The sequence below is a fragment of the Centruroides sculpturatus genome, unplaced genomic scaffold, assembly GCF_000671375.1.
Source record: "Centruroides sculpturatus isolate CEXI.00-Female unplaced genomic scaffold, Cexi_2.0 scaffold178, whole genome shotgun sequence".
Taxonomy (NCBI): Eukaryota; Metazoa; Arthropoda; class Arachnida; order Scorpiones; family Buthidae; genus Centruroides; species Centruroides sculpturatus.
Window position 1 is genome coordinate 1 of NW_019384433.1, and position 11961 is coordinate 11961.

General features: G+C 29.5%; 1 protein-coding gene across 1 annotated transcript in view; it reads left to right on the forward strand.

Annotated features, from left to right (window-relative positions):
- The first annotated feature begins 408 nt into the window (after positions 1-408).
- LOC111619800 (spindle assembly abnormal protein 6 homolog) overlaps positions 409-11961 on the forward strand; it is a 28861-nt gene continuing 17308 nt past the window's right edge. Inside the window, exons 1-5 of the mRNA XM_023361616.1 lie at positions 409-528; positions 2123-2183; positions 2257-2336; positions 2594-2698; positions 6463-6637. Coding sequence (XP_023217384.1) covers positions 449-528; positions 2123-2183; positions 2257-2336; positions 2594-2698; positions 6463-6637 — 501 coding nt within the window. The 5' untranslated portion in view covers positions 409-448. The remainder of the gene's footprint in view (positions 529-2122; positions 2184-2256; positions 2337-2593; positions 2699-6462; positions 6638-11961) is intronic.

The following is an 11961-nucleotide window of genomic DNA, read 5'->3' on the forward strand; positions in this document are numbered from 1 at the left end:
AAGGAGCAGACTCTCCCAAAACTTCATCCATGTCAGCTTTGATTTGAGATGGGGTCAACCCTTTTTTCATCAGGTATTTTATGACCGCAAGAGTCTCTGTCTTCTCCATTTTTGACAAAGCATGTGTACACTGACTATCTGCCAAGCTGTCGTGTCAAAACTTTATGACAAATCAAGCGGAAATTGGTATCGTATCCTTAGCAAAGATGGCTGAATTATTCCTGCCAAAAATTAAATTGATCGCAGTGCCGCATATAGGCAAGGCCGTGAACTTTCCGAACAGCCCTCGTATTTAAATGTTGGTTTTCAATGTAATTAAATATTTTCCATATGTATATGCATATTGTTTTGCTATTATATTACTAATTATTTAAAAAATTTTAAATATGAATTTTATTTATTTATTTATTTATTTTTAGAAAATAATATGGAACTTTGATATAGTAAAATGATATGTAACAGCAGTGAAGTTGAAATTCTTTTTAATAAGTCTCTTAATATTAATATTAAGGATGGCTCTTTATGCAGGTAACAAATTTTGTTTTCTTACTTTACCACATAATAATTTACAATATGTTAAAAAAAAATAACATAGTCGTATAACATATATACATACTGTAATATAATATATAATATAACAAATATACATAATATAATATATAATATAACAAATATAACATACAGTAAGACTTCATTTAGCTCTTTCTCAATTAACGCTGATTTGATATAATATGATCTGTTCAAAGCTTTAAAAAAAGCTCAAAATTTATGTTGATTCAAATTAGCGTGGCATTTTATTGATTCATATATAATAGGATTATTCCCAAACATGAATCAATTAAAAGGTGTCACTTTATTGTAGCACTGTACGCTCCCTAAATCTATGTTTGTTTGGTGCAATTTTGGAAAAAATATAACATTATTGATCCCATAGGCAATATCGACTTCGCTTAGCAAGAATTAACTGATAAATGCATGAACGGAGTGTGGAAAAAGATTTGGCTGGAGATATCGAGGGATTCTCAATGAGAAGAGCCTATTGTTGACCAAATTGTCAACCTAATCGATACAGCAGGACTAGGAGATGTAGAGGAGCAGGATATTGAGGAGTTACTGCAGGTTTCTGGCAAAAGCCTTACCAACAATGACCTTCAAGAACTGACAGAACAAGGAATTCATGTAGAACTGGAAAATAGTGATTCTGAAAACAAAGAACTTGCTACAGATTTCCTTAGTAAAAGTTTGCTAACACTAAACAAAATCATTGATCAAATTGTAGCGAATGAGCCAGATTTCAAAAGGAGTGCAAAAGCGATACGAGGCATTTTGGATGCTCCTGCTACTGATATTCACTTAATGAAAGAAAAAGAAAGCAACAGATGACAATGGACAACTTCATTGCAAAAAAGTCAGAATTTCAGAAGAGCCAGGACCTTCATCACAAAAATGAACTTTATATTTCTGTGTGCATATGTATGTGTGTTATATAACATATATTATTATGCAAATTAATATAAAAATAACTTAAGATTATAGTAAAATTAGTTTATTTTTGGTCACGTTTTCCCCTTTCCCTATTTATTATGTGTTAAAATAACCTTGTTTAATGTTGTTTCATTTAGCACTTTGTCATCTAGGAACACATGTTAAGTGCTAAACGTGGTTGTACTGTATATCTTTGTGAAACAGATATAACCTTAAACATATGGAAGATCTGGAGATTTATAAGTCTATATGACAGTGGAAGTTTATAAACTTTAAACTCTCCTAAATGTGGAGATCATGATTTCAGATCCCAACCATATTTATATTGTAATTTCATTTATTTGTCTTTATCATTTTATTTTATTTTATGTTAATTAATATCACCAATTGAAGTACATCTGCTTATTTTAAATGTTATTCAAAATTTGTATGGTTGACTTTTGACATTATGTTTTATTTAAAAACACTCAATTACTGTTAAGCAGCTTAAAGATGATCATTGAATATGATCAAAAGAATTAACCGATATGAGTTAAAATGTTTGCTGATTTATAAGATGTAAATTGTATTGGTGTTGTTTGTATTTATACTGAATCAGTTATTTCTACATCACATAATTTTAGTATTACATTTACAGAAAAATTCGGCTGTTTATTACTGTAGAAAATGCTATTGTGAATACTCCTGCACTGAGAAAGGTAGAATATAAAATTGTTGTATTTTTAATTTTAAATAGGAAGCATTTTTTTAATGTCCAGTTTTTTATTTCAGGAGCTTATTATTCGATTAACAGATGAATGTGATCCATTTTTCTTGTACAGTCTTGTTTTAAATGATGATGACTTTCAAAGGTACATATTATTAATATTATAATTAATAAATTAATTTTATAATTGATTTTAATTTATTGAGTTTATTAGTGTAAAAATATATGTAAAGTTTTGCTTTTATATTTATTGTGAAATTTTAAAGTTCATGTTGTTTAATGAGTTATGCACATCTTATCATATGATTAATCTTATAAAATATTTCTATTTGATGATGATAAATACATAATTATTTATTATTACCTATAATTTATTAATTATAATTAATCTTGTTTATTTAGTCTTAAAAATCAGCAGGGATTACTAGTTGATTTTCCTGCATTTCCACAAAAATTCATTGATCTTTTAGAATTATGTCAAAAGGAAGAACTTAACGAAGTACCTAGGTAATAATATTTATATGTTTAAATTATTGATTTATATGTTATAATTTTCTATAAACAACTCTGTTTTATTCAAATCTTACATCTTTGAATGAATTAGTGAAACGGCTAAAAATTAAAATTTGTTAAATGTTTTAAATACAAAGTAATAAAATGCATAAAGCAAACAGACAAAAGTCATTTTCTGCAAAGTCATGAAATGGAATGATTTCATAAGTTTTCCTTTCGTTTTAACAGTTTTTAAAAAGTTAACAGGACCTTCTCTTATTGGATGAAGATCTAGTTGGTAAAAATTCGTTTACCATTCTTATATATTCAAATTCATATATCCAAATTACAAGATTTTAGTGATGAGTGAAATAATAATGTTGTACCTTAAAAAGCAAAACAAATACCTGTTACTAAAATATTTATCAGTGTATACAGAATTACAAAGTATTTGCATTTTATATATATTTTACAGTACAAAATGTTTTATGTTTAAATAAGGAAAAGATAAATAACTATACATTTAAAGTTTTCGTCATAAGATGTTTTCAATATGAAACATTTTAGGATAAAAGTTTCTATATACATTTTGTTTTTAATCTTCTTTTAAAAATTGAATGAGAAATGATAAACTTAATTTATTGAGCATCTACAATTTGGCTTGATCTGTGCTTTTGATTATTGCCATACAATATATATATATATATAATTATGTTTTATTTAGAGAAATAAATAGAAATCTTTTAATCATCATCTAGCNTAGCGTGGCATTTTATTGATTCATATATAATAGGATTATTCCCAAACATGAATCAATTAAAAGGTGTCACTTTATTGTAGCACTGTACGCTCCCTAAATCTATGTTTGTTTGGTGCAATTTTGGAAAAAATATAACATTATTGATCCCATAGGCAATATCGACTTCGCTTAGCAAGAATTAACTGATAAATGCATGAACGGAGTGTGGAAAAAGATTTGGCTGGAGATATCGAGGGATTCTCAATGAGAAGAGCCTATTGTTGACCAAATTGTCAACCTAATCGATACAGCAGGACTAGGAGATGTAGAGGAGCAGGATATTGAGGAGTTACTGCAGGTTTCTGGCAAAAGCCTTACCAACAATGACCTTCAAGAACTGACAGAACAAGGAATTCATGTAGAACTGGAAAATAGTGATTCTGAAAACAAAGAACTTGCTACAGATTTCCTTAGTAAAAGTTTGCTAACACTAAACAAAATCATTGATCAAATTGTAGCGAATGAGCCAGATTTCAAAAGGAGTGCAAAAGCGATACGAGGCATTTTGGATGCTCCTGCTACTGATATTCACTTAATGAAAGAAAAAGAAAGCAACAGATGACAATGGACAACTTCATTGCAAAAAAGTCAGAATTTCAGAAGAGCCAGGACCTTCATCACAAAAATGAACTTTATATTTCTGTGTGCATATGTATGTGTGTTATATAACATATATTATTATGCAAATTAATATAAAAATAACTTAAGATTATAGTAAAATTAGTTTATTTTTGGTCACGTTTTCCCCTTTCCCTATTTATTATGTGTTAAAATAACCTTGTTTAATGCTGTTTCATTTAGCACTTTGTCATCTAGGAACACATGTTAAGTGCTAAACGTGGTTGTACTGTATATCTTTGTGAAACAGATATAACCTTAAACATATGGAAGATCTGGAGATTTATAAGTCTATATGACAGTGGAAGTTTATAAACTTTAAACTCTCCTAAATGTGGAGATCATGATTTCAGATCCCAACCATATTTATATTGTAATTTCATTTATTTGTCTTTATCATTTTATTTTATTTTATGTTAATTAATATCACCAATTGAAGTACATCTGCTTATTTTAAATGTTATTCAAAATTTGTATGGTTGACTTTTGACATTATGTTTTATTTAAAAACACTCAATTACTGTTAAGCAGCTTAAAGATGATCATTGAATATGATCAAAAGAATTAACCGATATGAGTTAAAATGTTTGCTGATTTATAAGATGTAAATTGTATTGGTGTTGTTTGTATTTATACTGAATCAGTTATTTCTACATCACATAATTTTAGTATTACATTTACAGAAAAATTCGGCTGTTTATTACTGTAGAAAATGCTATTGTGAATACTCCTGCACTGAGAAAGGTAGAATATAAAATTGTTGTATTTTTAATTTTAAATAGGAAGCATTTTTTTAATGTCCAGTTTTTTATTTCAGGAGCTTATTATTCGATTAACAGATGAATGTGATCCATTTTTCTTGTACAGTCTTGTTTTAAATGATGATGACTTTCAAAGGTACATATTATTAATATTATAATTAATAAATTAATTTTATAATTTATCAGAAAAGAAGTAGTTGATGCTCTAAATGAAGCAATTGATAATCGTGAGGAAGGAATTATGATTAAAGATATGTCATCAGTATACTATCCAAATAGTAGGAAAAGAGGATGGGTTAAAGTTAAACCAGAATATGTTAATAATCTTACGGATGAATTAGATCTACTGATTATAGGAGGCTATTTTGGTGAAGGAAGAAGAGGTGGCTTGATATCACATTTTTTATTAGGGGTTTGTGCAAATGATAAAAATGGTAATTACTTTAACATTTATTTACTTAACTAATCTTTAAATAAAAACTTATAGTAATATATGTTTAATGTTAATTTACGAGGGCTGTTCGGAAAGTTCACGGCCTCACATAGAAAAACAAACAAAATAATGTTAAAACTTTTTTTATTTTTCAACGTAATCTCCTCTGTTAGCAATGCACTTATTCCAGCGATGTTCTAGCTTTTTTATGCCATCACAATAGGTCGATTTGTCAAGGTGTGCAAAATACTCGTTCACTTCAGAGATGACTTCGTCATTTGAGTNATATATTCAAATTCATATATCCAAATTACAAGATTTTAGTGATGAGTGAAATAATAATGTTGTACCTTAAAAAGCAAAACAAATACCTGTTACTAAAATATTTATCAGTGTATACAGAATTACAAAGTATTTGCATTTTATATATATTTTACAGTACAAAATGTTTTATGTTTAAATAAGGAAAAGATAAATAACTATACATTTAAAGTTTTTGTCATAAGATGTTTTCAATATGAAACATTTTAGGATAAAAGTTTCTATATACATTTTGTTTTTAATCTTCTTTTAAAAATTGAATGAGAAATGATAAACTTAATTTATTGAGCATCTACAATTTGGCTTGATCTGTGCTTTTGATTATTGCCATACAATATATATATATATATAATTATGTTTTATTTAGAGAAATAAATAGAAATCTTTTAATCATCATCTAGCATTATAAATTTAATGTGTATTTTTACAATTTTTACGAATCACTTAGATTTTACAAATATGTGAGCCATTCACAGCCCGGCACACGTATTTTATTAATAAAAAACAACATTATATATTTCATTTATTCAAGAAACAATGGCAAAGTGGCTGCTGTACCCCTGGACTCCATAGATGCTCTCAACAGCCCTGGTAATAAGAATGATGTAAACAATAACTTTTTTGTGATATGCTCAATAATGTCTACAGTATCCAATTTACTACAGTTTTATCTTAAAATACTTTTAAGTCATTCCAAAATGTTTGTATTAAGCTTGTATTTAAATTAATAAATATTTTGAACAAAAATATGTTTACTACTATCTTTACATTAGATGAATGGTTATACTTAAAAAAATATTTATTTGATTAGAAGGTTAAAAGAATAAAACATTAATTTATTTTCTAGATTTCTTTTGAATTTAACCCTACCAAGTAAATCTATATTGGATTTAAATCCAGCTCATCTTGAAGTTGTAGAAACAAATCCTTTCAAGCATTTAATTCATCTTTCTTTAAAAGTTCTGCCTGCTTCAGATAATGATATAAAAAAATATCTTGGAACATGTCTAAAGACATTAAAGGTTTGTATAAATTAAATGTAAATTAATATATTGTGTGTGTGTGTGCTTGTGTACTTTATTTTCTCTGAATTCAGGCTTTTCCTGAATATTAGTGAATAATGAAGTTTTTAATTGAAATACAGTAAAACTTTAATTTAACAGACTTCACAATTAATGGATAAAATTTCTATGACTGTATGTCATATGTGAAAATAAACACCGTGTTAATTTTTAAATGCTTTTTATACATAAATAAAATAAGAGTTTTTTTTTTCAAATCCAAAAGTCACTGCTCATAAAGTATATTTTCCAAAAAATGCTTATTTATTTATTTCAATTTAGATTGTATACTTATTTATTACAATCTCTGAACTACAGTGAGCAATACTACGTACAATAATAAGCAATGATACATACAGAAAACTTTCTTGTGAAATTAAACTTTTCATACAGTTAATTTTAATAAGTAAAAACAGATAAACTACATTGTTTTGCAATTTCTACATGCAGAGAGAGAGAGTTACAATCATATATTACTGGAATTTGTGTCCTTATTTTGGTTTGAAGGTAGTTTGATTCTATTCTTGAGTGGTTTGGTTCCTTAGCAAGTTTTGCTGGCAGTTTAGTTTTTTGGCACTTGGTTATCTTGATTCCTGACATTTTTTGTGAACTTTGAACTGATATAAACCCATACATATCCAAAATATAAGATCCACAAACCTCAGATTCAATCTAACATGAATCAAATATCACTTTTTGAATGTTGTCAGCTACTCTGAAGCCTTCCTCAAGAACATTAGAATGAAATGTCTGAGGTTTGTGGATCTTACATTTTGTATTCGTTTTGTCCAGTTCTGACTGTGAAGAATTCTTACTGAATTATGGCTGTGTTGGTTTATCATACATTTCATTCTAATGTTCCTGAGAAAGCCTTCAATTTGGGGTAGGCTGAAAATGTTCAAAAAGTGATTTTTGGTTTCTGCTGGACTGAGTCTGAGGTTATCTTATATTTTGTATTCCTTTCCTTCAGTTCTGACTGTGAAGAATTCTTATCATACATCTTTTCTGGTAGTGCACAGATAGATCCTTCAGTGACTCAACCCCCTCAACCTCAACTTCAGTGGTTCAACCCCCTTTGGATCATAGTCTATTTCTTTTGTAGACTTTGGCTTTGTAGATCTTGGCCAATCTAGCTTTGATTTAATGACACATCCAAGTTAGGTAGACAATTTACCTTCTCACAAGAAGACATTTGATGTTATTTTTTAATCATGCCCTTTCTTTGCAGAATTATCTCACAGTAAAGCTGTAAATCACAATCTCACATAAATAAAAAATAGCAGTTAATATTCTAATCAAAATTAATACAAATTATTTCAAAAGATTAATTTTTTAGAAATAATATATTTAAATTTTCAAAAGTTAATGTATTTTTGGGCTGCAATTTGAAAAAATTATAGACAAATTTCCATTGTTGTTTGTCCATCCTTCCTTAATTTTGAGAACAGACTTAGATAGGTGAAAGACAATACCAGATTTGGAAATGTTAGGAGTAGGAGGCTTTGATTAACTACAGTAGAGCCACGCTAGTCCAAACTGATTGGGACCAAGCCCTGTTTGGATTAGCCAAATAATTGAAATAATGCAAAAGCAAGCAGTAAAACAGGTCTGGTTTATATAGATCCAACCAGGGCTGCAGAGTTGGTAAAAAACACTCAATAATTTTAACGATGAAATGACTCCTGATAATTTTAGTAGGCCTACTCCGATTCTTGACTCAGGCAAACTTAAATACCAAGTCATTTTATGGGTGACAGAGGCTCTCATAGGGGGTGGCCTACTCTGAACTCTGAAAGGAGCCTGGGGTATTTACCCAACTACTTTTATAGTTAGTATTTTTAATATTTAACTTACATTAATATTTATTTGTATAAAAAAATTAATTTTTAACAAATATTTAATAAGGGGAGAAAGGAAGTGATAAAATTCTACATCTACATATATTCAACATCATTTGCACTTCAATTTCACTCTTCCATAAGAGTTAGTCCAACTAAGAAGTGTGTGATCTAGCTAGCTATTTCAGCTCCTTGTTCAGAAAAGAAAAATATGTACTCTGATCATTTAGTCTGGCTCATTCAGAAAAATAGAGTATTTATTTAGAGCAAGGATAAAAAAGGAATGATTCAAAAATATTCAAATTCAATTGGGTCAAAATAATTTAACTACTAAAGACAAATACTACAAAGAATACTACATGCAGTATTTAATAAATTAAATTGATGTATTTTGCATTTAAAATAAATGAATTATAACAAAATACAAAAATACTTTTTAAAAATTAATAAATATATAATAAATTCGCTTTCATTTAAATAAAAAAACTAAAGTAAATTTAAAATGTCGGAGTTGACATATTTTTTCTGACTCCAACTCTACAGCCCTGGATCCAACATCATCAATGACTTTTGTTTCTGTTTTTATATGTAAGTACAGTATAGATCTGCTGTTTTAATAGGCCATGTCAAATGCTGATTTATTAATTTTGTACAGTATTAATACAGTACTACAATAAAATACAATTTTTTTTGTTGTGGAAGTCAACCGGAAAAATGTATATTTTGCGAGCTAAAAAATTTCCTCTCCACTGACTGAAACTTGTTCGGATTAGTGGTGTTCAGACTATCGGGACTCTACTGTATATAAGAACTGATACAAACTGGAAGTTATGTTATATCGATTCAAAAATTTTCTTCAGAAAGGTGTTACATAGATGACCAGCATGAGTCTGTTGTTAAAGGAAAGGTATGATGTACAGGGGCAAGACATTACAGTACTAATTTCAGAATATATATATATACAGTGATACCCCGAACTTACGTGATAGGTGGGACCAAGCGATAACCGCGTAAGTTGAATTCGCATAAGTCGGGGTATAATTTCGCAATTTATGTAAAATCCAAATTCAGATGTATGTAAGCTAATAAATGTTCTCATTAATCTTATCACGTCTTTTGATTCATTCACGGTTACAAGAAATCACCACATAGAGTCTCTCAAGTCTCCATAGATATAAAAAACACAGAAATAAATAACACAAAATAAATTGTAACTATGCGTCGATTCCGCGCGACACATCCGAACATGTAAGCTGAACAATAGTGTGGGGGGAGTGAGTAATCAAGAGCTGCGTGTCGCTCAAACAAAAGACAAATCCACGAGATTTGAAAATCGTGTAACTCCGGGTTCGCGTAAGTCGGGGTAGCGTAAGTCGAGGTATTACTGTATACAGGTAACCCCCGTATAACACGGCACTTCTATAGCACGGGTTCACTCTAACAAGGTTTGGGAATTGGGTAAAACCTTGTACAACATAAAATGTAATAAAGAGTGCGTTCTTTTATACCTCTGCGTAACTCCGCGCGAGCATTCTAATTTTTTCGTGGCTACTTTGAATGCTCTTTCAACAAATAATCCATTTAATGGTTAAATTTTACAATTGGGACCCTTCTTTGCCTCTAAAACTTCATTTAAAAATTATAAATTCCTCCATCACGATACTATCGATAGTGCAGGCGCCGCCATCTTTCTTTCACCGTTGTTCCTAAATGCCTACAAACAGCAGCGTACTGCCGTTGCAGAGCGACAGCTATTAACGAACGCACCCAAAAACTGTTACCAGTTGATGATGCTCATGCTGAGATCATCATATAGGATGAATTATCCTCTGGTAAAATATTTACTTAAATAAGTATTTTACCTGTGAAAAAAGTGAATAATAAATCCAATTTAAATAAGGATTTAACAGCATGTTTTTTAATTTTTGGAACCTAACCCCCCTTTTCGCACTAGTTCTTTGTTTCGTATGACACAGCAATTTTTTGGAACGTAACTCCCGTGTTATATGGGGGTTACCTGTATATTATTTTGATATATATATATATATTCTGAAATAATATATTTAAATTTTCATATATATATTAAATTATATTCAAATCCAAAAGTCACTGCTCATAAAGTATATTTTCCAAAAAATGCTTATTTATTTATTTCAATTTAGATTGTATACTTATTTATTACAATCTCTGAACTACAGTGAGCAATACTACGTACAATAATAAGCAATGATACATACAGAAAACTTTCTTGTGAAATTAAACTTTTCATACAGTTAATTTTAATAAGTAAAAACAGATAAACTACATTGTTTTGCAATTTCTACATGCAGAGAGAGAGAGTTACAATCATATATTACTGGAATTTGTGTCCTTATTTTGGTTTGAAGGTAGTTTGATTCTATTCTTGAGTGGTTTGGTTCCTTAGCAAGTTTTGCTGGCAGTTTAGTTTTTTGGCACTTGGTTATCTTGATTCCTGACATTTTTTGTGAACTTTGAACTGATATAAACCCATACATATCCAAAATATAAGATCCACAAACCTCAGATTCAATCTAACATGAATCAAATATCACTTTTTGAATGTTGTCAGCTACTCTGAAGCCTTCCTCAAGAACATTAGAATGAAATGTCTGAGGTTTGTGGATCTTACATTTTGTATTCGTTTTGTCCAGTTCTGACTGTGAAGAATTCTTACTGAATTATGGCTGTGTTGGTTTATCATACATTTCATTCTAATGTTCCTGAGAAAGCCTTCAATTTGGGGTAGGCTGAAAATGTTCAAAAAGTGATTTTTGGTTTCTGCTGGACTGAGTCTGAGGTTATCTTATATTTTGTATTCCTTTCCTTCAGTTCTGACTGTGAAGAATTCTTATCATACATCTTTTCTGGTAGTGCACAGATAGATCCTTCAGTGACTCAACCCCCTCAACCTCAACTTCAGTGGTTCAACCCCCTTTGGATCATAGTCTATTTCTTTTGTAGACTTTGGCTTTGTAGATCTTGGCCAATCTAGCTTTGATTTAATGACACATCCAAGTTAGGTAGACAATTTACCTTCTCACAAGAAGACATTTGATGTTATTTTTTAATCATGCCCTTTCTTTGCAGAATTATCTCACAGTAAAGCTGTAAATCACAATCTCACATAAATAAAAAATAGCAGTTAATATTCTAATCAAAATTAATACAAATTATTTCAAAAGATTAATTTTTTAGAAATAATATATTTAAATTTTCAAAAGTTAATGTATTTTTGGGCTGCAATTTGAAAAAATTATAGACAAATTTCCATTGTTGTTTGTCCATCCTTCCTTAATTTTGAGAACAGACTTAGATAGGTGAAAGACAATACCAGATTTGGAAATGTTAGGAGTAGGAGGCTTTGATTAACTACAGTAGAGCCACGCTAGTCCAAACTGATTGGGACCAAGCCCTGTTTGGATTAGC